A 26,991-nucleotide genomic window follows, 5' to 3' on the forward strand; every position below is an offset into this window, starting at 1 on the left:
CCGACATGTCTGAAGGGTCCGTCTTCGCAGCCTCAGGAAACGAGACAGAGAAGCGGAAAAACAGTCTCCCGGACGCTAATCCGAGAGAGCAGGGCCTGGCGTCCTAACAGTAAACCCTTCCGGGCTGCACCACAGCCGCTGCGTTCGGGTTCCGCATGCGCGTCGGACAAAGGCCACGTTCCGCTGGGCGCTGGAAGTGTTCTCCGGGTACAGCGGCCTCATACTCAGCTGCGCCAGCCTCCTGCTTGAGGTTATTAAACAGGGGGAAATATGCTTTTAGGAGATTTGTTTTTAACCTTGATAGCATCCCTGCGATTTGCAGGATGAAAATGTTTCATTCTGATTCCCCATCCATTTCCTTTTTTCAATGTTATTTAAATTAATTTGAGCTCTGCTGTATTCTTTCCTTTAACTTTAGCTCTGCCACTTTTCAGTTCTTCCCTCGCAAAAAGAAAAAAAGTCAAAATCCTTTATCAATTTATGCTTTCCTTTCTCGTGGGGTAGTTCCCCCCACCTCCACGCACCCCACTCCTGGGCTTCCCACCCAGGGCTTCCCAACCCAGGCAAATCCTACTCTCCTTTTCCTTAGGCTACTTCTCAAGTCTATAACCTGAGCTTCAAATTCTACCTCAATTGCCCACTCAAATTTTCTGCTTTTCCTAATGGGAAGGACACAATCAAAAGTTTCCCAGATGCCTCCGGCATTTTCTCTTTTAGGGATCAACCCTTGGCTATTTGTCTCTTGGCCTCTGCTAGAGAGAAGGCAAAGTCCTCAGCAACCTGGAGTACCATCCGCAGGCAGGGAGAAAGATGTAAAGGGTCAAAGGGAAGCAGAAGCACCTCCGTCTTTGAATTTATTCTGCTTCCTTCTTTTGCCCAGAGTAAACAGAGTGATTTTGTTTGATATTCTTCAGCAGTATAACCACCAATCACCAGACCCCCACCCAGAACCATGGGGACCATTAAACAAAGGTCTGGAGAGTGCCCTCAGAAATAATTGACCTGTTTGCTTCAGCTTTTGTAACTGCTTTCCTATAGGAACCTAACTCCCTTTCCTCTTCACCCCTCCCTCATTTCCATTGTAATCTCCATGCCAACCCAAAATTGATGGAGATCTTTGCTTTTTTAAGCACCCCCTCCTTTCACTTGGGCCGCAGGGTTTTTGAGAGACATGAATCCTCTGTAAACCGCTGGCTTAATCAATAAATTTGGCTATGTCTGGATGTCCTCTTATTTCTCACTGATTACACTATAACAAAACCTGGTCTGGCCAGTCCAGATCAGAGGGAACTTGACCCACTGGGGAATTTCTTGAATTGGAGGAAGAGTTCCACCTGAAAGGAGTGAAGAAAGAGTCTGGTTGATCTGCAGATGGCTGACTCACCCAAAGATAAGAAGGAAACAACCCAGATGTTGTAAAAAACCACATGGCATCTTGTCTCAGGATTACCTTAGTCACTCCACCCTAAATCCCTTTCCTTTAAAAAACCCTAGCCCCCACCCTTCAGGGCTGATACAACCCTCTGCATCCTCCCCTTTCCTCCCTTGAAAAGTGAATAAATTTTTTCTATCCACTTAGTCTCTAATGTCTGTGAATTCTTTCACAGCCCACAACACAGGTCACTGCAGCAGTTACTGTACATTGCTGCCCATTTACTTAAGGTGGTGCACTGTCTTAGACAAATAGCAACACATTTCAAACACTGAATCTTGGGACCAGCAGTTGGCGTAACGACTATGTCACTGGACTCCCATGTAGTCGACTGTGGTTCGAGACCCCGATTCAGTGGCTTAAACTCACGCCGGGCGTGTGTGTGCCCAAGAGCCCGAGAGGAGAATGGAGGAGAAGGGATTGCAGCATGGCCAACCCCCCAGGGGGGGTGATTTCTCTCTGTCTGTCTCTGTCTTTCTGGTGAGCGCACATGCCCTATAGCAAAAACCTCTCCAAAAAACAAAAACAAACAAAAAAACACTGAATCTTTAAAGAACAAAAACCTTATTGAAAGCACAGATTTGGATAGAACTGACAGTGTTCCAGGTTGGTTTTATAAACAGAGAGGAGTTGAAGAAAGTATTAATATAAACAAAATTGGACCAGCAGTTAACGTAGTGGCTATGTCGCTGGACTCCCATGCAGTCAACCACGGTTCGCGTCCTGGACCTGGTGGCTTAAAACTCACGCCAGCCATGTGTGCGTGCATGCCCAAGATCCCAAGAGGAGAATGGAGGAGAAGGGATTGTGGCATGGCCATCCCCCCCTGGGGGGTGATTTCTCGCTTTTTGTCTTCTGTCTCTCTCTCTCTGTCTGTTTGGCAAGCGCACACGCCCTATGGCAAAAACCTCTCAAAAAATATGTATATATATATATATAAACAAAATTAAAAAGTAGATGGGTCATTTCAAAGTTACATTGCTTGTAAGATGTAAGGTAGAAAGGACCCCAAATAGAATCATCCCAAGGAGATCTTCTCCAAGACACATTATAGCCAGATTGACCAAAACCGCAGACAAAGACAACATACTAAGATTGGCAAGAGAGAAACGGCAAGTTACCAGGGAGATTTTCACAGAATAAGTTTTGCTGGTTTTATTAAACCCCAAAGCCTGACTCTGGTATTTTCATCTTTGTCGCCTCTGACTCCACCACTGATCCCAAATCAAACCTAACAGCGTCTTTAATATGTAGACTAGAATCTCACTTTTAGAGGAAAAAAACGGTCTGTGTATTGATCTGTTTGCGCTGCTTCCTTCAAGTTTGAGTTTGTTGATGTGGCGTTTTAGCGTGGATGATGCCATTTTGATCTTGTTTGTTGTGGCTTAGTGCAGGAGTTTAGCACAAAATTATGACCTCCTGTAATTTTCATTTAACACAAATTACGTATCTCAAAATAATCCTAGAGGGACCAGCAGATGGTGTCATAGTTTCGTTGCTGGGCCCCCACATAGTTGACTGTGGTTCCAGTCCCAGACCCAGTGGCTTAAAACTCATGCCAGACACATGTGTATGCATGCCCAAGATCCTGAGAGGAGAATGGAGAAGGGATTGCAGTGTGGCCATCTCTCCGGGGGATGATTTCCCACTTTCTGTCTCTCTGGCAAGCACATGCATCCTATAGCAAAAATTTCTTTAAAAAACAGATGTATGACATAAGGACAAGCGGATGGTATAATGGTTATGTTGCTGGACTCCCATGTAGTCAACCATGGTTTGAATCCCAGACCTGGTGGCTTAAAACTCATGCCAGACACATGTGTATGCATGCCCAAGATCCTGAGAGGAGAATGGAGAAGGGATTGCAGTGTGGCCATCTCTCCGGGGGATGATTTCCCACTTTCTGTCTCTCTGTCTCTCTGGCCAGTGCGCATGCCCTATAGGAAAAAAATCTCTCTAAAACAGAAAATGATGTAGATGCCATCAGCGTTCCTTTTGTAGATGTACTGTTCTATTTGGAAGTCAAGTTTGATGCCACCTAAGAGGGTTCCTGTTGCAAGGAATTTGGGGACATCCTCCTTCTTCATTTGCAGGAGAGCTCTGAACATTGTGAATGTTTCCCTTTAAGTTTCAACAAGAATTCAGAACAACACTGTATGGATCCTTGTACGGGTAGCACCGAAAGTATCTCTTTATTTTCTGATGGGAAATCACCTAAAGACCATTCTGGTGCTGATCTATCAGCCATAGGTGGCATGGAGGGTAAGGTGCTGTATCCCATACGGTCAACTACGTAGGTTGAGTCCCAGATTTGACAGTTTGAAAATCACACCTGGGCGACCAGCAGTTGGCATAATGGCTATGTCGCTGAACTCCCATGTAGTCGACTGCGGTTCAAATCCCGGACACAGTGGCTTAAACTCATACTGGGCACATGTGCATACGTGCCCAAGGTCCCGAGAGGAGAATGGAGGAGAAGGGATTGCAATCCCCCCTGGGGAGTGATTTCTCGCTTTCTATCTCTCTGTCTCTCTCTGTCTTTCTGGCGAGCACATGTGCCCTATAGCAAAAACCTCTCCAAAAAAAAAGAAAGAAATTCTCCCTCGATGTTTGTAGGTGATCAAGGAACTACATCTAACAGTCTCCAGTCCCATTGCTCCTAGGGAAAAGAAGCAAAGGGATTTTTTACCTGGTGTAAAAAATAATAATAATAATAATAGCCTTTTTCTTTAAAGCTACTAAAAAAATAACCTTGGGACCAACACATCGCGTAATGGCTATGTCCTTGGACTCCCATGTAGTCGACCACGGTTCGAGTCCCAGACTGGTGGCTTAAACTCAGGCTGCGCATTGTGCATGTGTGCCCAAGATCCCAAGGGGAAAATGGAGGAGAAGGGATTGCAGCGTGGCCATCCCCTTTGGGGGGTGATATCTTGCTTTCTTTCTCTTTGTCTCTATCTTTTGGTTTTTATTTTTATTTATTTATTTTTTTTTGAGAGGTTTTTCCTATAGGGCGTGTGAGATCACTAGAAAGACAGAGATAGAGAGACAGAAAGCAAGAAATCTCTCTTTCTGGTGAGCAGACGTGCCCTATAGCAAAAACCTCTCCAAATAAAGGTAGCCTTACTAGTACTTAACCAGCTGTCAGATGTTACAACCCCAGCAAGTACACATTCCCAAAAAGTTCCTGAACAAACAAAACCCCAAAATCACAAGGTGCCCTTGAAATGACTCCTCAAGATGATGGCTTGTGGGCCAACGGATGGTGCAGTGGTTATGTCACTGAACTCCTGGTTGGCCCTGGGGCTTGAAAATTATGCCAGGCACATGTGCATGCATTCCCAAGATCCCAGGAGGAAAATGAGGAGAAGGGATTGGAAGAGGAGGGATTGCAACAAGGCCATCCCCCTTGGGGGGGTGATTTCTCAATTTCCCTCTCACTGTTTCTGTCTCTCTCCAGTGAGTGTAAGCACCCTATGGCAAAACAAAACAAAACAAACAAACAAACAAACAAAAAACTCTTAAAAAATGTAAAAAGGTGTTGGCGGGTCACTAGCCCATTGCTCTTTTCAGACTTCCCAGTTCTTCTTCCCCCTCTCAGGACACTTGGAGGGCCTTTTTCACGGGTTTGTCCTGAGCCTGCACCTTAATACCTTGTAAGGGAATGATAAAACTTAGGTGACGTCCGGGAAGATTGTACACCCATAGCACTCAGCCAATGCACTAGGCGAGGGACTTGCACACTAGGGAATAAAATGCTCGTTGTAACTGATTCGGGTGTGCCTGCCCATCTTACGCCTGATCTATCTTCCTTCCTTCCTTCCTTCCTTCCTTTCTTTCTTAAGAATTATTTATTTATTTAAGTCCACTTTTTATTATTATTTTTTAATTTGACCAGACAGAAACAGAGAGAAAGAGAAAGGGAAAGTGAGAACACAAGCCTCCAGGTCGGACACTGGAACTGTGGTTGGCCATGTGGGAATCCAGCACCTTTAACCACCACACCACTTGCCGGGCCCCCAATGCCCTATCTTAGAAGACCACTGCACCTCGTGTCTCTGCGTCCGTTCTTTGGGATTGGACGGGTGAGCACGTTTCTCACCCCTGGTGAGGGAACACTCTCCTAATACTCACCTAGCTCAGACTAATTTTATTGTCAACTGCTCTGGAACATGGGGATAACAATTCTGGAGATACACAATGTTGCACAGATTAGGGAGCAGTGAACAAGGAGTGGGAAAATCGTTTTCTGCTTTGTAACACCTTGATGACATGAACGTTCTTTTAGGGGTCAGAATGTAGCAAAATACCTTGATTTTCTTTTCTCCTTTTCCTGTAAGTGATCAACTGCTGAGTCAGAGGCATCCACATTACCTTGAGTTGAAGCAGAATTGTTAGAGCAGTAATCAACTTAGTGAGAAGAAAACTTTTGGTCTTTCAGACTTATTTTTGAGAATCAAAATGGAAAGTCTAAAGAACACAGAACATTGAGTTTATGTCATGACAATAGAATTAAAATACAGAGAGAAGAGATGACGCCATCCTTTCTTTCTGTTAGCCCAGAAGCCAGGGTAGGCTGTGACTCTCCGGGGAAGACTATTTTTCCATGGGAATTTTACTATTCTGTAAAAGCTTGTTACAACTTTCTTCTAGGCTGTATTTTCAAGGCAAACAGCCATGGAAAATAGAGATATTTGTCTCCTTCTGGGTCAGGAAGCAGAATTGTTTTTTTTGGTCAGTATCACACTGTTTCCCTTGGGGTCAGCAGGTGGCATGGTGTTTAAGATGCTGGACTCCCATACGGTTGACCATGGTTCAGGTCCCAGACCTAGTGGCTTAAAAATAATGCTAGTTGCAAGTGCATGTCCAGAATCCCAAAAGGAGAATGGAGGAGAAGGGATTGCGTTGTGGCCAACCTCCCTACTCCTTCTCTCTGTCTCTCTCTAGCGAGCACATGCGCCCTATGGCAAAAACCTAAATAATAATTTTTTCCTCTAGGGCAAAGGTTGAGCATGTTTTCTAGCAGTCCCACTGTAAGTTTGGGGTTCCTGAGCTTTGGTACAAATCCAGTTTGTGTCCAGAACACCCCTGGACCTATATTCACATTAGGTCCCTTGATACTTGGAGGATAAGAAGAATCTATGTGGCTGTAAAACTCATGCTGCCTCCTGTGCCATAGGTAACGGAGTCAGTTGTCATAGGTCCTGGAGTCTCATATCTGCCAAGTTCAATGAAAATGTAGAAAGTCTAGTGTGTCACAGGGACAGCAGGTGGCGCAGTGGTTAAGGACGTTGGACTCCCACATGGCCAACTGCAGTTTGAATGCAGGATCTGACGGCTTGCTTTCTACCTTTCCCTCTCTCTTTATATTTGACCCTCTCTGGTCAAATTAACATAAATAATAAATAAAGTTAAATAAAATAATTCTTGAGAAAATAAAAACCAAAGTCCAGTGTGTCACTTGCACGAGGACAAAATCTCATGCTTTTTCTTTCTAGGTTTTTGCCATAAGGTGTGTACACTTGCCAGAGAGAGCCAGAGAAGGAAAGTGAGGAAATCACCCCTAAAGGGGATGACCACACTGCTATAGGGTACATGTGCTCCCTAGAAAGATAGAGACAGAGAGACGGAAAGCAAGAAATCAGCCCCTAGGGGGGATGACCACACTGCAATCTCTTCTACTCTATTCTCCTCTCAGGATCTTGGGCACACATGCACATAGCATGAGTTTAGGTCTGGGACTCAAACCACAGTCGACTACATGGGAGTCCAGTTACAACAACTGCTGGCCCCTCCTCTGGGGATTTTGAGCACTCATGCACATGGGCCCAGTGTAATTTTCAAGCTACCAGGTTTGGGACTTGAACCATGTTTGGCCATGTAGGAGTCCAACTCCTTAATCAGCATCCGACCTGCTAGTCCCAAAATCTCATGCTCTTCATAGTTCTTGACTACCTCAGATCTGGTCAGGGGACAATAGGCCATGTCCAGGGGAATAGTATACTCATTGAAGAGGAACTGACTCAGTGTTGAGGAGCGGCCAAGTGACCAGCAGATGGCGAAGTGGTTGTCACTGGACTCCCACATAGTCAACTGTGGTTCGAGTCCTAGACCGACAATATAAAACTCACACCATGCACGTGTGCATGTGTGCCCAAAATCCCAAGAGGAGAATGGAGGAGACGGGATTGTGGTGTGACCATCCTCTCAAGGAGTGATTTCTTGCTTTCTGTCTCTCTGCCCCCTCTGTCTCTCTACCAGGTGCACATGCCTATAGCAAAAAAAAAAAAAAAAAAATCTCTCAAAAAAGAGAGAGAGAGAGAGCTGCTAAGGGCTTGTATAGAGAAATATCACAGATCCCTTAAGATCCTAGAACACTTGCAGAACATATATTTCAATTGAGGGAGACACAGTTGATATTTTTCTAGCAATAGTTTTCAGCAAAGAATAAAATCACTTCCCCACTGGGTTTTTAGAAATGTGTGTAGGGAGTTTTGGACTGTCAATATCAATAGGACAGAGGTGAGGAAACTGCTAACATACAATATCTGTGAATTAGATGTGATAAAAGGTCACACACAGTGAAAATATAATAGCTCATCTGCTAATAACACCATCATTAAGGAACTTCAGTCAGTATGGGGTATGAGTGTCCATCAACAGCTACTGCCAATTATGAGAAATTTTCTGGGGGAAGGATTTATACTCTGCCCTGAGATGTACGTCTGCCCTGAGACTTTGCAGGCTTGTAGTTAAATGTCCCATGTGGTCATTTCTTTTCAAAGTTCATGAAACTAATAAGCATCCTCTTGTAGAGGTCTTGAGACCTAGATTAAGGGTAGGGTGATGAGAAAGAGAAAACCAGTCTCTTAGCACTTGAGTAGAACTTGATGGTGGTGGGACCAGCACATGGCGCAAAGGCTATGTTGCTGGACTCCCACATAGTCAACTGCAGTTTGAGTCCTGGACCAGTGGCTTAAAACTCACAACCAGGCACGTGTACATGCATGCCCAAGATCTCAAGAGGAGACTTGAGAAGAAGGGACTGCGATGTGGTCATCCCCCCTGAGGGTGTGATTTCTCACTTTCTGTCTCTCGGACTCCCCATTGAGGGTACGTACCCTATAGCAAAACACTCCTACCATTCTATCACTTCTCTGAATATGCTATACTTTTATGAGAAATAGCTTATCAACAATCAGGTATAATTTTTAAATTTTTTTCTTTGTTTAGCTTTTTCTATAAGGTTCATGTGCTTACTGTAATCCTTTCTCCTCTAGTCTCCTCTCAGAATTTTGTGCATGCATGCACTAGTGCCTGGTGTAATTTTTTTTATTATTATTATTATTTTTTTTGGAGATGTTTTTGCTATAGGGCGCATGTGCTCACCAGAAAGACAGAGAGAGACAGAGAGACAGAAAGCGAGAAATCACCCCCCAGGGGGGATGGCCACACCACAATCCCTTCTCCTCCATTCTCCTCTCAGGATCTTGGGCACACACACACACGCCTGGCATGAGTTTAAATCACCAGGTCCAGGACTCAAACCGCAGTAGATTAAATGGGAGTCCAGCAACATAGTCATTACGCTAACTGCTGGTCCTGTGCGTGGCGTAATTTTAAAGCTAACAGGTTCAGGATTCAAACCAGAGCCAGCCATGTGGAATCCAGCCCCTTGATTGCCACATCACCTATTGGCCCCATCACATATTTTTTTTGAATGGTAAAAAAGTTATCTTGACTAAAATATAAAAAGTTATATTAACTAAAAGTAGTTTCCATTACTGTGTGGAGAATGGTAGAATATCACACATTTATTTCACTTCATCAAGAATTTGTTGAACAAACTGCACAAGGTAGGCATTGGGCTAGGTATGGGAGAAATACAGATGAATTATATATGAGTTCTGTTCACAAAGACCTCACAACCCTTCAGGGAAGGGTTCAACTAACGACAACAAAACAAGTTAAACCAGACACATGGTCTTTCTTGTTTAAATATTTAATTTGATATTCAGTATCAATCACACACATGACACAGTAAACTGTCTTAAAATATAGACTAGTGCTATTAGGACACTAATGTGAGAATTCTACTACAATGTCCCTTTTTCAGGAGTCAAAGAGAAATAATGCAGCTACCCATAAAGATACAGAAAAAGTAACTATTCCAAATCTGAATATGGGAATCAGCATAAGTCAGCATGGGCTGGGGAGGGGAAGGAGAGTTGGAAAAGAAGGTAAATCAGCTGTTTCTACTTTCTTTGGGGAGGTGATTTGCCAGAGAGCAAGAACTAGGGGCAGCTAGGATATTCGGTGTAGTCCAATGGTCACCTCTGAGCGTGCTGGCAGAGACCAGTGACCTTGACACCTAGAATCCTGTGTTTCTTTGTTTTCCATTTCAACTTAGTTGTGTATATTTATCACTTATCCTCATTTGGTATGAAACTAAAACTATGAGATATTTCAATTGCATATAATGAAAGTAGGAATGCATCTTGTTTTTGGGAAAAAGAAAAACTAATTTTTAGCCAGGCATAGTGTCATGGTGCCTGGAATTCCAGCTCTTCAGGAGCCTGAGGCAGGAGGATCACAAGCTCAAAGGCAGTCTAGGTAACATAAAAAGATCCTGTCTTGGGGTCAGTAGATGGCATGGTGGTTGTGGGGCACTAGACTCTCACATGGCTGACTGTGGATCGAGTACCAGATCTGGAGGCTTGCTTTCTCGCTTTCTCACTTTCTCTCTCTCTCTCTCTCTCTCTGGTGAGCACCCATTCTCTATTGTTGAAAATAATAATAATGAATAAAACTAAATAAATAACTCTTGTTTTTAAGGAGGTTTTTGCCTTAGGGTGTGTGTGCTCACCAGAAAGAGAAAGAGAGGCAAAGACAGAGAAAAAGTGAGAAATCACCCCCTATAGGGTATGAGCATGCCACAATCTCTTCTCCTCCATTTTCCTCCTGGAATCTTGGGCATGCAAGTACACAGGTGTGATTTTCAAGCCATCAGGTCTGTGACTTGAACCATGGTCGGCCATGTGAGAGTCCAGCAACATAACAGCTACACCATCTGCTGGTCCCAATAAATAATTCTTTAAAAAAGAATTAATAAATAGGTAAATACTAAAACCCAAACCCTATTACATATAATGAACTATAGTAAAAATGAGCTAAGTCCCTGGGAACCAGCAGTTAGCGTAATGGCTATATCAATGGACTCCCACGTATTCGACCGTGATTCGCGTCCCGGATCCGGTAGGTTAAAACTCACGCCGGGCGCGTGTGCGTGCGTGCCCAAGATCCCGAGAGGAGAATGGAGGAGAAGGGATTGTAGTGTGACCATCACTCCTGGGGGGTGATTTCTCGCTTTCTGTCTCTATGTCTCTCTCTGTCTGTCTGGCAAGCGCACGCACCCTATAGCAAAAACCTCTCAAAAAAAAAAAAAAAAAAAGAGCTAAGTCCCTTTCAAATAAAACTGTTGATTGATTAATATGAAGTAATAAATACAAAAAGCAAGTTTAAAAGACAAACTTAAAGAAAATATCTATTTTAGAAAACCATCATCTCTTTCACTTATGCTATTTTTGTAACCCCTGCAAATACATGTAGTGTTCTATGTCAACATTTACAGTTTCAGAAGGAAAAAACACATCCAAAGTGTGTACATATATCCCACAGGCCCAGCTATTTATAGATAAGTCTGTAAGTGTAGAATAAAATAATCACAAATTGACAAACAAAAATAAAGGGTGATGGAACCCAAAGAAGGTTGGCCATGACCATAGTTGAATTTTTTCTTTTTTCAAAAATTCATTTATTTATTTGTTTATTTATTTGCTGTAGGGCACATGCATTTATCAGAGAGAGACAGATAAGGAAGGAAAGTGAGAAAGTAAGCCACCAGGTCTGGGACTTGAACTGCTGTCGGCCATGTGGGAGTCCAGCACCTTAACCACGATGCCACCTGCCAGTCCCAATAGTTGAATTTTCCTAATGAGAAGCTCCATCTGTAGTTTAAAAATAGCTGGACACCTGAAAGAACAAGAAAATCTTATAATGACATAGAAAAAAAGAAAACTATAAAATTAACTCAAAAACCCCCAAATCAATATATTTCAATGAAAACTCTTTTTGTCTTCATTTTTTAATTAGAGATGCTAGGCATGTAGACCCTGTAATTATGAAATACACTCCAAAGCAGAATCTCTGCTTCTGTCTCAGAGTTGATTAATTCCTATTATATTACAATACCACCAACTGGGAGCTTTCTCAGTTTCCTGCCCTGAACCATTACCTTTTTCCATGCTCACATGAAAGTGTTATATTTTATATTTCCTATGATACTTTCTATGAGGTTAAGATTAGAATTTGTAGTTTATAGAGGAAGAAACAGCCTTATAAGCAACCAACTTATCTGCCTTATACTAAAGTAGGTAGTATGGTATTAAAAATTAGTTTTTATTTTAGTGACTGATACTCTAAGACCTAAATGTGAAAAAAAATCCAGGGAAAGCTTCATTAACATTGTTTATTTATTCCATTTTATTTTCTCATTTCAGGACAGTAGTCAAGTGCATATTCCACATGGAAAGTTCATCTTTTTAGCATAAATATAAACAATTTTTAAGAAAGATCTTTGCATTTTCTGGAAATACAGAGAGAGACAAAGAGACAGAAAGCGAGAAATTGCCCCTCAGAGGGGATGGCCATGACACAATCCCTTCTCCTCCATTCTCCTCTCAGGATTTTTGTGCACGCATGTACATGTGCCTCGCATGGGTTTTACGCCACCAGTCCAGGACTTAAACGTCAGTCCACTACTTGAGAGTCCACAATTATGCTCTCTGCTTGTCTCAGTCAGTACTTTGTAAAAAAGAACTAATAATGAAAACTATTTCATGACCACAAAGAAACACAACAATGGTATACCTCCTAACGATTTCACTTTAATTATAAATGAAATCCTTTATTGTTTAGCCAAATAAAAGCTAATGGACTATAGCTATGATGTATCACTTGAAACACACCTAGTTCGTTTTAAATGGTAGGTATTGGTTAGGAATGCTGAAATAATAAGCATAACATAATAATAATAATAACATCCAAATCTTAAATATAAATACATTTTTAACTTTTTCCTATGAGAAAAATGTCATCCTTACTAATATTCTGCCTTTCTATTCATTAGGTAAGGAAGTTCAAGGCCAAATATTTGCATAAAACTGTCTCCCTAAAAGAATTGTTCCTTTATCTTCTACTTCCCATTTATTCCAACTGCTCAATTTGATATATTTCTTTACATATTATTTTTCACATAACTTAACTATATGGGCTGTTTTGAAAACAGATACGGGTAAGAGTGCATGTTGTTCCATTAATTAATCATATTAAGAACCATAATTCTAGGGCCAAGCAGGTGGCATAGTGGTTAAGGAACTGGACTCCCACATGGCTGACCACTGCTCAAGTCTCAGACCTGGCAGCTTACTCTCTCACTTTCTCTCTCTCTCTTTCTCTCATCAAATTAAATAAAAGAAACAAAAAATAAAATTAAATTAATAATTTTTTTAAAAAAGGAACCATAATTCTATTATTTTAGTATGTTTATCTCCAGAAAACTACACTTAAAAACTCATAACCACCATTTTTTTTTTTTTTTGAGAGGATTTTGCTATAGGGTGCGTGCACTTGACAGAAAACAAACCAGAGAGAGACAGAGACAGAAAGCAAGAAATCACCCCCCAGGGGGGATGGCCATGCCACAATCCCTTCTCCTCTATTCTCCTCTTGGGATCTTGGGCATGCATGCATACACATGCACCTTGCATGAGTTTAAGCCACCGGGTCTGGGACTCGAACTGCTGTCAACTACATGGGAGTCCAGTGACATAGCCATTACTCCAACTGCTGGTCCCATAACCACCATTTTTAGAAACTAGAACCACAAAATACCTGAAAGAATCCAGATATCTAACAGCAATGAGTATAATCAGAACTGAGCACCTATGAAGAAATAAAATCATTGGGACCAGCAAATGCATAATGGTCATGTTGCTGAAGTCCCATGTAGTTGATCGCAGTTCAAGTCCTGGATCCGGCAGTTTAACTTATACCTGGTGTGTGTGCATGCATACCCAAAATCCTGAGAGGAGATTTTGGAGGAGAAGGGATTGCGGTGTGGCCATCCTCCTTAGGAGGGTGATTTCTCGCTTTCTGTTTTTCCAGCAAGTGCAAGTGCCCTATATAGCAAAAAAACCTCTCTTAAAAATAAAAAAAAAGAAAAAGAAAAGAAAGAAAATCATTTCCAATAAATGCTTTCTTTAATTCTTGTTTTAATCTAACTTTTATTTATTTATTTAATTTGACCAGAGAGTGACAAAGCAAGAGAAAGAGAGTTAGAAAGTAAGTCACCAGATCTGGGACTCAAACCACGGTCGACCATGTGGGAGTCCAGAGACCTTAACCACCATGCCACTTGCTGGCCCCAATACTTTCAAAATCTCTACTTTATGGCTGAGTTGTCTGTTTGCATAGATTTTGGAAATAAAGGGACAAGTCTTACCTGAGCTCAGAAAAAATGTTCAGCCTTTGAGATAATTGGGAAAGGAGTTTTTCTGCTTTTCGTAATCTGCAAATGCAGAAGCAATAAACTCTGATTGGAAAGAGGGAGGTCTGGGATTCTCATTCATGGAGAAAGTACTTGGAAACTTCTCAATATCAAGACCTCTGCCCTTAAAATATGCCTGAAGGCTTCTGAAAAACTAAAGACAGAGAAAAAAAAAAAGTTCAATGTTACATTTATTAAACACCAGAAATACTCAAAGATGAACATATTTTTCCCTCTCTATTTTGCCACTTAATTGACTTTAAGGCTAATCTAGGAGACAGGAGGTTGGATCTGGAAGTCAAAGTCCTGGCTTTGCTACTTCTTCTCTTCCCTTCTCTCTTCTCTGCCTGTCTTCTTGCTGATATTTCAATACTAAACAAGGTATTTCACATTCTTAGTAAAACTAAGAGAATATAATTTTTTTTTCTTTTTTGAGAGTTTTTTTGCTATAGGGCGCGTGTGCTCGCCAGAAAGACAGAGAGAGACAGAGAGACAGAAAGCGAGAAATCACTCCCCAGGGGGGATGGCCATGCCGCAATCCCTTCTTTCTCCTCTTTAGATCTTGGGCATGCACCACACGAGCCCAGCATGAGTGTAAGCCACCGGGTCCGGGACTCGAACTGCAGTCGACTATATGGGAGTCCAGCAACATAGCTATTACGCTAACTGCTGGTCCCGAGAATATAAATTTTTTAACAGCAGTCAGAAGGTTCATTGGGAACCACCTCAGAGTACTGAGGTCAGAGATGTACTTCAACTCCATAATGATCAGCTCGGTGTCTACTCTGCCTGAAGATGAGATCCAGCTCTTGCCTCCTTCAACAATTTATTTTCAGATAGGGTTTTTTCTTTTTTCTTTCTTTTTTTTTTTTTTAATGGAGGAATTGAATATTTTATTATGTCTTACTTTGACACAAAGCTGTTGCTTCAACTGTATAAAATAGCACCAGCAAATGCAGTATATGGGGATACTACAATAGTACTGCTCTTTAACACTATACAACTAACAAAAACTTTGCTCCACTCCCACGTATTTCCAATGGAGAGGAAATGAAGTATTCTGACCCACATCCAGGGATGGTTATACACAGTGTTCTATAAGGCTTAGGTGAACAGTGTTATCACTAATTACATAATTTTTATAACGAGTTTTTAATCACAGATAATTTCATGAATTCCGAATACTTGTACATAGACTAAGAATCATAGAATATTGTAAAAAAGGTGCATTTTGTGTTTATTAAAAATATGATCATTAGAAAGTTAAGGGGTTTTTCTTTCCAGTAGTAGTGTTCAGAGCCGTTTCTTTTTCCACTGGTATTGCTAAAAGTTGCAATTTAAGCCTTCTATCAACCACTAATTTAAGACAACTATGCCTGGATTAAGTTGCTTTACACTACTTTATTTAAGGGTTCTTTTACTCTTCAATAGACTTTACCTATTTCTCATATGCTTCTTCACTCCTTAGTTCATCTAGTTCTGAAGGGTTACTCAGTGTCATCTTGATCAACCGACCATCTTCATAACAAGATTTGTTGACAAGTCCTGGATTTTCTTCAAGAGCTTCATTAATTTCAGTGACTTCCCCTGACAGAATAGCGTTCACTAGCAGCTTTTACACTTTCCAAAGCACCAAACTCATCTTGTTTGTTCAGTTTTGTCCCAACTTCAGGCAGACTACAATAAACAATATCTCCCAAAGCTTCCTGTGCAAAATTGCTGATTCCTACTGTCCCAATACCGTTTTCTGTTGTTATCCACTCATGTTTCTCCGTAAATTTACGCACGGACAGCAGAGTCGGCCCGCGCGCAGCGTCCGGACGGGGCCCACCCACAGCCCTCAAGGCCGTGGCGGGCAGGGCAGGGCACGGCGGGCTGGCGGGCGCCGAGGGTCAGCTCAGGCTGCAGGCCACGGTCCGCACGCTCCACGCCGCTCACAGCGCCATGTTCGCAGGGATGCCGAGGGTCTCCGAGCTGTGCCGGGCCCTGACACGGTTTTTTCTTTAAGATTTCCTTTAGGAAATGAACATATAGAACTTGCACAACGTCTTATTTGTTCCATTGTTCTAATCCTATATTTTTATGTATTATTGCACTTTCTTTAGAAAAACTATTTTTTAATAGACATGTCAACATGTTTATTGTACTGGGCATAGTTTTAAAAGATTTTTTGAGTTCTGTTTTCTAGATAACTGTATATCGAAAATATGCCTAGTGAATTGACAACCATGCAGGGTCAACTTTCAATTTTTTGCAACTCAGTTTTGCATATGTCAGGTATGCGATCACCTGTTTCATCATCAGTTTGAACTAATCCATGTTAAAAAGCAACTCCCTGTTATGCTGTTGCTTTTGTGTGTGTGAATTACTATAGAAATTGAAGCTATAAAGTCAGTGTGAACTTAAGAACATTTACAAATGAAATGTGTATGAGATTGTTTATAAATGTGAATGTGTTTCTCCTTACAGGTACCAATAGAAATTGGCCAGAGAAATACTAAGGCACCAGCCACTAGACTGCAAAACCCTGGTCCAGTCCTGCTGTGAAGTCTTCTCATGTTTTGATAGTCTTCTTTCCACGGTGTTCTATGTTCTACTGTGTTCTAGAATACAGAGCAGAGTGTGCCTAAATCTAGAGATGTCAGTTTTACCCTGCAGCCCATCATGCCCAGGTCTTACCAGATCTCGGTTTCTGGGATTATTGAGTGGCTTCCATTCTTCTTCATTTCTTAGTGTGGCTCCATGTGCATGTCCAGGTAGCATCAGGGCAACACAGAGCAGCAGGAGGGGTGCTCTGGACATACTGACAGGAAGCTGAATGAAAAGAAATCAGAGGACTCTCAATTGTCACTGAGAAAGACAGTCAAAGAGAAGAGAATACACCTATAAAGGCAAACAAGGAAAATTAAACAGTGTATAGGTCCACCTAAATTTTGAAGCCATCTTTTTTCTACATTTATTTGTAAATGAAGCCTCCACAACCCCATTGAATAGTTTAAAGTAGCCCCCAATGATGAAATATTATACGGGGTAAAGCAGTGAAGGTTATCACCTAGAAAGTCTGAGTGTGCCCTTTTTGTCTTTGCAAAAATACACATTATCTCCAAAGGACGTGTAATTCTCAAAGCAACAACAAAACACTTTAAGTTACTTAATTTTTTTTTTTTTAAGAGAGAGATTTTTGCTATAGGGCATGTGCTCTCTCCAGAGAGACAGAAAGCGAGAAATCACCTCCCAGGGGGACTGGACTGGCCATGCCATAATCCTTTCTCCTTCATTTTCCTCTAGGGACTTTGAGCATGCACATACTCATGCCTGGTGTGAGTTTAAACCACCAGGTCCAGGACTCAAATTGGATCGACTATGTGGGAGTACAGAGACGTAACCATCACGTCATCTGTTGGTCCCAAGTTACTTAAAATTCTTAAGACAAGTCTTAAACAAAACAAAACAAACAAGAAAGAAAAGAAAAAAAGGAGAAAATACTTCAGATACCCTCAACTGAGAAACACACTTTACACACACAGCTGAGACAGACAGACACACCACATCAGTGTGAGTAGAGTCTTCCTCCACAAGGTATGAAATGGAAACTGAAACACCTCTTACCAGGAGTGCCACTTCAGCAGGTCCTTGTAGGTTACTCTGCCTACAGTCTGTAAAGCAATCCACGGGCATTTATAACCAATGGATCACCTCTAGGTGGAAGTCATTGACGTGAATCAGGGGAGTTCAAAAATAATAATTCCATTTTACTTCATTACATAAAGACCCCTTGAAAATCAGATCTTTAAGCTTCATAGCAGATAACATTAAACCTAATTGACTTACAAATGGAGCAGCCTCTCCTTGAACCACTGAATATTTTCTGTGGATTTAATAAAACATACAAGTTACTTCCACACAGCAAAGTAGTTGTCTCCTCTTTCACTTGTAAGAAAAGCTATATACACAGCAGCTGGAAATGTAATGATGACTATCCCACCTAACAGAATACTCTTTTGAAGACATCAGTTTCTCAAATGAACAGCCTTTTTTGAATAGGAAATACTATTGCAATAGATAAAATTGCTGGTTTTGAGCTACATTTTGTATTTCTTCTGAGAATCTCAAGAAGCTTTACAAGTTTAAAATAGTGACATGGTTTATCATACTACTCCTTCAAAACAGCCACAAGGCAGAATGTATTTCATGGAAAAAAGAAAAATTATACCTACAGCATCCTCTTGCTGAATAAAGATCATCTGTAGAAAATGGTAGGGTAAAAAAATTGGACTTGATGAGTTGCAAAGTTGCTTTGGTTCCAATGATTCAGAGCATAATCTAGGACAAGTTCTTTGTTAAGAAAGCTGGTGATCTGAACTGGTAGTTAGAATACCAGGCTCTGGTCTTAGCCTGGCCATGTCAACCTTGGGTGAGTCACTGTGACTTTATTAAATTTCCTCCATTCAGTCAGTCACAAACTTTTTTGAGTATCTATAATGTGCCAGGCACTGCACTAAGTTTTGAAGATGGGTAGGCAAGACAAACATTAACCAAATCAGTATATGACAAAATGTGTACAAAAAATGATGATAATTTCTATGAAAAGAAAGTGGATGCTTAGGAGTACAAAATAGGATGTGATTCAGTCTCAGAGGCTAAAGACTGCCTCTGTGAGGAAGTGACCTTACACCAGATTGATAGCATAGGAATTGCCTAAGCAACCTGAGGAGCACAGGGAGGTTCAAAGACGGTAAACAGCTGTGCTACGCCCTGAGGCTGAAAAGTAACAAGGTGTGTCACAACAACCGAAAGTAAAATAGTAAAGTCAGGAATAGATAAAGCTAGAAGGAGCCTGCAGCAAGATGGGCTGGAGAAGCCTTCAGATTATGATCTTTTACTGCAAATGATGCGAAGTGAGTGTTTTAAGCATTTAAGCAGCTTGATAAGACTTCCATTTTTAAAAGCATGGTCTGGCTGGAGTGGGGAGGACAGACTAAGCTAGAAAAGAAGAATTTGTGAAGCCAGTGAAAGGCTACTGCAAAAGTTCAGTAGGAAAGGAAGTTAACTTGGATAGGTGGTGGAGGTAACACAGATGCAGGGAGAGAAGTGGATCTGAGGGAGATTTAGTAGGGATTGGTAATGTACTGGGTACTACGAAGGCATGGCTAAGGAAAGGGAAGGTTTCAAAACCAATTCCTAGGTCTCGGGAACCAGCAGTTAGCGTAATGGCTATGTCACTGGACTCCAACGTAGTCGACTGCGGTTCGAGTCCCTGACCTGGTGGCTTAAAACTCACGCCAGGCGCGTCTGCGTGCGTGCCCAAGATCCCGAGAGGCGAATGGAGGAGAAGGGATTGCGGCATGACCATCCCCCCTGGGGGGTGATTTCTCGCTTTCTGTCTCTATGTCTCTCTCTGTCTGTCTGGCGAGCGCACGCGCCCTATAGTGAAAATCTCTCAAAAAAAAAAAATTCCTAGGTCTCTAGATCATGCAGCTGAGTGGATTGCAGTGCTCTTCACTGAGTTAGCAAACACAGGCATGGAGGAGTGAAGATTAGGATTTTTATACAGAAGATATGGAGTTTTGGGACCAGCACTTGGCATAATGGCTATGTCGCTGGGCTCCCATGTAGTCGACCGCGGTTCGCATCCTGGCCCGGTGGCTTAAAACTCATGCCGGGCACGTGTGTGTGCGTGCCCAAGATCCTGAGAGGAGAACGGAGGAGAAGGGATCGCGGCGTGGCCATCCCCCCTGGGGGATGATTTCTCGCTTTCTGTCTCTATGTCGCTCTCTGTCTGTCTGGCGAGCGCACGCGCCCTATAGCAAAAAAACCTCTCAAAAAAGAAAAAAAAAAAAAGAAGATGTGGAGTTTCAGGAATCTAAGAACTTCAAGTAGGGATAGAGAGCATGCAACTGTTATATGGGTCTGGTAAGAAAATGTAAATTTCGAGGGACCAGCAGTTAGCATAATGGCTATGTTGCTGGACTCCCATGTAGTCAACCGTGGTTTGAGTCCCGGACCTGGTGACTTAAACTCACACCGGGTGCGTGTGCATGCGTGCCCAAGATCTGGAGAGGAGAATGGAAGAGAAGGGATTGCGGCATGGCCATCCCCCCGGGGGGGGTGATTTCTCGCTTTCTGTCTCTCTGTCTTTCTGGCCAGCGCACATGCCCTATAGCAAAAACCTCTCCAAAAAAAAAAAAAGAAAAAAGAAAAGAAAATGTAAATTTTGGTATTGTTGGCATAAAATACAATGAGATTACCCTAATAAGGTTAGAAAGTGAAAAGAAAAGGGGTCTTAGGACTTGTACTTTAAGAACTTTTAACACTGGAACCAGCAGACAGTGCCATGGTTGTTGCTGGGCTCCCATAGTAGTCGACTGCGGTTCAAGTCCCAGACCCAGTGGCTTAAAACTCACATTGGGCATGTGTGCGTGTGTACCCAAGATCCCGAGAGGAGGATGGAGAAGGGATAAAAAAAATTAAAGATAAATAAATAAATAAAAATAAAACTCATACTGGGCACATAAATCCCAAGGGGATAATGGAAGAGAATGGACTGCAGCATGACCATCCCCTTGGGGAGGTGATTTCTCAGTTCAAGTTTCTATGTCTTTCTCTGTCTCTCCACTGAGCATATGTGCCCTACAGCAAAAATCTCTCTCTCTCTCTCAAAAAAAAAAAAAAAAAAGGAATTTTAACACATAGCAGCCCAAAACAGGAACATATAAGGAGAGTATGAAAGGAAAAGAATGTTTCAAACAGGGACATTCGGGTAAAATAAGGACTGAAAAAGATCCATGGAGCATTAGAGCTGTTTTGGTAGATGGAGTGAAAGTCAGATTAGGACTGAGTAAGTGGAGAGTAGGTGGAGAAGAAAGAGAAATAGTATAGAAAGCCCTTGTGAAGCTGAACTGTGAAGAGAAAAAGGCAGTAGTTAGAGGAGGAAATGGAGTCGAGGGAAGGTGTCCTTGTTTTTAGCGAGTGACTTGAGATTGTTTACATGTCAGTGGTTTGGGACCAACAGTTAGCGTAATGGTTATGTCGCTGGACTCCCATGTAGTCCACCGCGGTTCATGTCCCAGACCTGGTGGCTTAAAACTCATGCCGGGTGTGTGTGCATACGTTTCCAAGATCCCGAGAGGAGAATGGAGGAGAAGGGATTGCGGCGTGACCATCCCCCCTGTGGGGTGATTTTTCGCTTTCTGTCTCTGCGTCTCTCTCTCTCTGTCTGGTGAGCTCATGAGCCCTATAGCGAAAACCTCTCAAAAAAAAAAAAATCAGTGGTTAAGTAAGTAAATGAACACGTTGGAATTTCACACATCACTCTCCTTAAAATTTCAGTATTTTAAAGTTAAAGCATCTTATACTATTGGAGTTATTAAATTGTTTATGAGTTTACAGCATAGATAATGCTTATCCTCGGTGCCCCCTTGGGGAGATTTCTCTCTCTCTCTGTCTCTCTGGTGAAAACAGGTGCTCTAAAGCAAAAATCTCTCAAAAAAAAAAAAAAAAACAAAAAAAGTTTGCTCCAATGACTAATGGAGTACACACCAGCAAACTTTCTGCTCATAACAATACTCACTTTTTTTGTTGTTCTCATGGCAGCCAGCAGATTTTAGTTTAAAGTTGTAATAAAGAGGAGAGGAGAGATTAACCTCTTGCAATGCACAAAACAGAAGCCAAGGGCTGTAGGTCAAGGGAGCCATAGGGACTCTGACGGAGAGGAGAGTCTCACCTCTCACATTCTGGGGCCACGTACAGTTTCCAGATCCTGCGAGATCCTGGGGGGGTAGAAACCACTGAAGGAATGTCCCTTCCTTCCTCCTTGGCATAAGGTCTCAGGGTCAGATGAAATTGGTTAAAATAATCCTTGATATTCTCAAACACCCACACCATGTGATATATGGGTGTCCCTTTTGATAGTATTGATGCTAAGTATGTCTCTGACTATACAGAGTTGGCCCTTCAAATTCTAGACTTATTCACTATGGGGAAATCTCTGTTTGGTAACATCAGTTTCGTTTTAAAAAAATATTAAAGAGGTTTAGTTAAAGAAGACAATAGACCTTGGGGCCAGCAGATGGCATAGTGGTTTCATCACTGGACTCCCACATGGCTGACCATGTTTCAAGTCCCAGACCCAGTGGCTTGAAAAATCATGCCAGGTGTGTGTGTGTGTGTGTGTGTGTGCATGCCCAAGAGCCCAGGAGGAAAATGAAGGAGAAGGGATCATGGTGTGACCATTCCCTCAGGGGGTGATTTCTCACTTTCCCTCTCACTCCCCCTTCCTAGTACATGTGCCCTAAGGCGAAAACCTCTTTTAAAAAAAATAGAATAGATCTTTCTCTGTTTAAATATGTTATGGGGCCAGTAGGTAGCATAGTAGATAAGGTGCTAGACTCCCACGTGGTCAACCAGAGTTCGAGTCCTGGACCTGGCAGCTTGAAACTCACACCAGGCATGTGTGCATGGGTGCTTAAGATCCCAAGGGGAGAATGGTTATTACTCACCCTATGTCTCTCTGTCTCTCCACTGAGTACACCCACCCTATAGCAAAAATCTCTCAAAATAAATACATAAACTACGTTACAGATCTTTTTACTTCATGTGCGCCAGTTGTAGACGTCTGAAAACATGAAGAAGGGGTAGCCATCTTTCCCTCAGGGCATTGGATCGCGAGTCCAGCCTAGCCTCATAGCCTCTGCTTTGATCAGGTTAAAATTAGGTTATTTGGGACCAGCAAATGCCATAATGGTTATGTCACTGGTCTCCCATAGTTTTAGTCTCAGACCCAGTGACTTAAAACTCACGCTCAGCATGTGTGCACGTGTGCCCAAGATCCCAAGACCATAGTTTTAGTGTCAGACCCAGTGACTTAAAACTCACACTCGGCACGTGTGCACATGTGCCCAAGATCCCAAGAGGTGAATGGAGAAGGGATTGCAGCATGGCCATCCCTGCTGGGGTTTGTGATTTCTTGTTTTCTGTCTCTCTCTCTCTGTCTCCCTGGCAAGTGCATGCACCCTATAGCAAAAAATTCTAAAAAGAAAAAAAACCCTGTTATTTGATGTTGTATTATTTGTAAAGTTATTTATATGTTCTGAAAACAAGTCCTTTGCCAGAAATGTGTTAATGATGTCTTTTGATGAGCAGAAGTTTTTAATTTTGATAAAGTATAATTTGCCAGTTTTAAAATAATCAATGCTTTCTTTATTCTAAGCACCTTGACCTACTATCATATCACAGAGTATTAAGTTTAGTTTGTATATTTAAATTATAATTTACCACAATCTGTTTTGCATGAAGTGAAAAAGGGTCAAAGTCCATTTTTCCTAATATGTGTATTCATTTATTTCAGAACTATATGTTAAAAAGACTTTTCTTTCCTCATTGAAATGTTTCAAAAATCTTTATCAAAAATCAATTGGCTAGGACCAGTAGATGGCAAAATGGTTACATCGCTGGACTCTCACGTAGTCAACCATGGTTCAAGTCTCAGACTGGCATCTCGTGCCAAGCACGTGTGCCTTCATGCCCAAGATGCTGAGAGGAGAATGAAGGAGAAGGAATTGTTGTGTGGCCATCCCCTGGGGTGGTGATTTTTTGCCTTCTGTCTTTCTGGTGAGCTCATGCACCTTATAGCAAAAAAAAAAAAAAAAAAAAAAAAGAAAGAAAGAAAAGAGAATCAATTGGCCATAAAAGTGTTGATCTATTTCTGAGCTGTTTTTTCCACTGATGTATGTATCCTTCTTTTGTAGCCACCACACTGCCTTGATTACCATAGCTCTCAAGTAAGTTTTCAAATCAGGTAGTGTGAGTCTTTTCAAAATATTTGTAACTATTAAAAATTGCTTGTTGTTTCATACAAATTTTAGAGTGGCTTGTAGATTTTTAGAAAAATAGCCTGCTGGGATTTTCTGTGAGATTGCATTTAGTCTACATATTATTTTGGAGAAAATTAAAATCCTAATAGTCTTCCAATCAAGAAATATTGTATTTCTTCCTTATGTATTTATTTAAACATTTATTTATTTATTCATCTATTTATTTGTTGTGATTTTCTGGTCCAGGACTCAAACCACAGTTGGCTGTGTGGGAATCCAGCACCCCAACCACCATACCATCTGTTGCCCCATCTCTTTTTATTTATCTTAGGACTTCAATGTTTCTCTTTTTTTAATAGAATCTTTAAAATTTAATTTATTTTATTCATTCATTTATTTCAATTTGACCAGAGAGAGACAGGGAAAAAATGAGAAAGCAAGCCACCAAGTCTGGGACTTGAACTGTGGTTGGCCATCTGAGAGTGTCTAGCACCTTAACCACCACGCCACCTGCTGGTCCCCAGTAGTATTTCTGTAAGAACTACTTTGTAGTTTGGTCTTGACATATTTTAAATTATCCTAGGAGGAGATCCACCTCAAAAAATCTTTTTTTTCTCATCCCTAAGAAGCAACTCCTTATTCATTAAAGTTTTTTTATCATGAATTTGCAGCAATTAGTCACATCTTTAGGGTCCATTTCTATTTCCAGTTCTCTTACTGTTTCCCCCACATCTGCAGGTACTTTCTCCACTGAAGTCTTGACTCTCTAAATCATCCATGAAAGTTGGAATCAACTTCTTCCAAACTCCTATTAATGTAGATATTTAGGGCCTCCTCCCATAAATCACGAATGTTCTTAATGCCATCTAGAAAGATGAGTCACTTCCAGAAGGTTTTCAGTTTACATTGCCCAGATTCATCAGAGGAACCACTATGGCAGACATAACCTTACAAAATGTACTTTTTAAATAATAAAACTTGAAAGTTGATCCATATACAGCATTATAGAGGTTGTGTTACCAGTCATGAAAATAGTATTAATCTCCTTGTACCTTCCCATCAGAGCTCTTGGTTGACCAGGTGCATTGGTAATGAGCAGTCAATTTCAAAAGGAATGCTTTTTTCTGAGCAGTAGGTCTCAACAGTGCTCTAAAAGTATTCAGTAGGCACATGCTATAAAGCCATCTAGGCTTTGTTGTTTCATTCCTAGAGCACAGATTTACATAGTTCTTCTTTGAAAAATAACTATTTACCTATTTAAGTACATTTATTATTATTTAATTTGATCAGAAAGAGAGAGAAAGAGAAAGCAAGAAAGCAAGCCTCTAGGTCCGGGACTCAAACCATGGTCAGCCATGTGAGAATCCAAACCACCAAGCCACCTGCTGGTCCCAGCATAATTCTTTTTTTGTTTGTTTTTGTTTGTTTGCTGTAGAGCACATATACTTGATGGAGAAAGAGAGACAGGGAGAGAATGAGAAACATAGAGAGGAAGAAAATGAGGAAGTACCCCCGGGGGGATGGCCATACCACAATCCCTTCTCTATTCTCTTGGGATGTTGTACATATAAGCATGCACACCTGGCATGTTTTTCAAGCCATCTGGTCTGGGACTCAAACCACATAGTTGCCATGTGGGACCAGCCACCTAACCTCTATACCATCTACTGGCCAGATTTAACATAATTCTTTTTTTTTCTTAAGAATTATTTTTTATTGGGGCCAGCAGGTGGTGTGGTGATTAAGGGTGCTGGACTCCCACATGGTTGACTGTGGTTCAAATCCCAGAACTGATGGCTTGCTTTCTCATTTTTCCGTTTTTTTTTTTTTTTAATTGAGATTTTTGCTATAGGGTGCCTGCATTCATCAGAGAGACGGAGAGACAGAAAGTGAGAAATCACCCCCACGGGGGTGGGGGGGGTGGAGGAATGACCACAGTGTAATCCTTTCTCCTTCATTTTCACCTCAGGGTTTTGGGCACGTGTGCACACATGTTATTTGAAGAATGGAAGTTTTTGTTTTTAATTAAGTACAATTTATTTTGATGTTAACTTCAACTCCATTTAATCTGGTAAAGCATAATTCTGGGTGGATGTATGAGGGTGTTACCAGAAGAGATTAACGTGAGAGTCTGGACTAGGTGGGGAAGGGCCACCCTTAGTGTGTGCAAGCACCATCTAATCTGCCAGGAGCTGGGAGGGAACAAACACAGAAGCTGTACTGGTTTCTTTTTTCTTTCTTTCTTTCTTTCTTTCTTTCTTTCTTTCTTTCTTTCTTTCTTTCTTTCTTTCTTTCTTTCTTTCTTTCTTTCTTCCTTCCTTCCTTCCTTCCTTCCTTCCTTCCTTCCTTCCTTCCTTCTTTCTTTCTTTCTTTCTTTCTTTTTTTTTTTTGAGAGGTTTTTTGCTATAGGGTGGGTGCACTCACCAGAAAGACAGAGAGAGACAGAAAGTGAGAAATCTCCCTCCAAGGGTGATGGTCACACTGCAATCCCTTCTCCTCCATTCTCCTCTCAGGACCTTGGGCATGCACGCACACATGCCTGGCGTGAGTTTAAACCACCAGATCCAGGACTCGAACTGAGTTCCACTATGTGAGAGTCCAATGACATAGCCATTACACCAACTGCTGGTCTCTGTACTGGTTTCTTTTAGAGAGAAAGAAAAGTCTTCTGCTGTCTGGGGCACAGAACTCAAGTCTCCCCTGCCTTTGAGCTCCAGAACTTACTCTAGTATGCCCCACCCCTACACATCCTCCAGGTTCTCCAGCTTTTGACCTGGACTTCCCTGCTTCTGAGCCCCTCAGACTTGGACTGAACCGTACCTACCAATATCTCAGAGATCCAGCTTGCAGATGGCGTGCTACAGGACTTCTCAGCCACCAGAAGTGTGTGAGCCAATTATTCTAATAAATCCCTTCTCCTATACATAAATCCTCCTGGTTCTGCCTCTCTAAGAAACCCTCATACACCAATTTATCAATTTTTTCCCTTTGTAGTTTGAGATTTGGGGTAATTTAATACTTTTAAATCTGTATTTTAATATTTCTACTGGCATTTTAGCTAATATTATTTATATAATATTTTCATGGTTGCTTTAGGATTATAATATATAATTTCATACAAATGGATAACTGCAAGCAAT

At 41.6% G+C, this 26,991-nt stretch overlaps 1 protein-coding gene across 1 annotated transcript; it reads right to left on the reverse strand.

The window, feature by feature from the left end:
• Positions 1 to 14,013: 14,013 nt before the first annotated feature.
• On the reverse strand, positions 14,014 to 17,717 carry CUNH2orf66 (chromosome unknown C2orf66 homolog). Its single transcript, XM_006159924.1, has 3 exons — positions 17,649 to 17,717; positions 16,719 to 16,853; positions 14,014 to 14,193 (listed from the first exon to the last, which is right to left on the reverse strand). Exons 1-3 carry the CDS (start codon positions 17,715 to 17,717, stop codon positions 14,014 to 14,016), a joined length of 384 nt encoding a protein of 127 aa, XP_006159986.1.
• Between the last annotated feature and the right edge of the window lie 9,274 nt (positions 17,718 to 26,991).

Source organism: Tupaia chinensis, unplaced genomic scaffold (genome assembly GCF_000334495.1).
Source record: "Tupaia chinensis unplaced genomic scaffold, TupChi_1.0 Scaffold000661_1, whole genome shotgun sequence".
Lineage (NCBI taxonomy): Eukaryota > Metazoa > Chordata > Mammalia > Scandentia > Tupaiidae > Tupaia > Tupaia belangeri.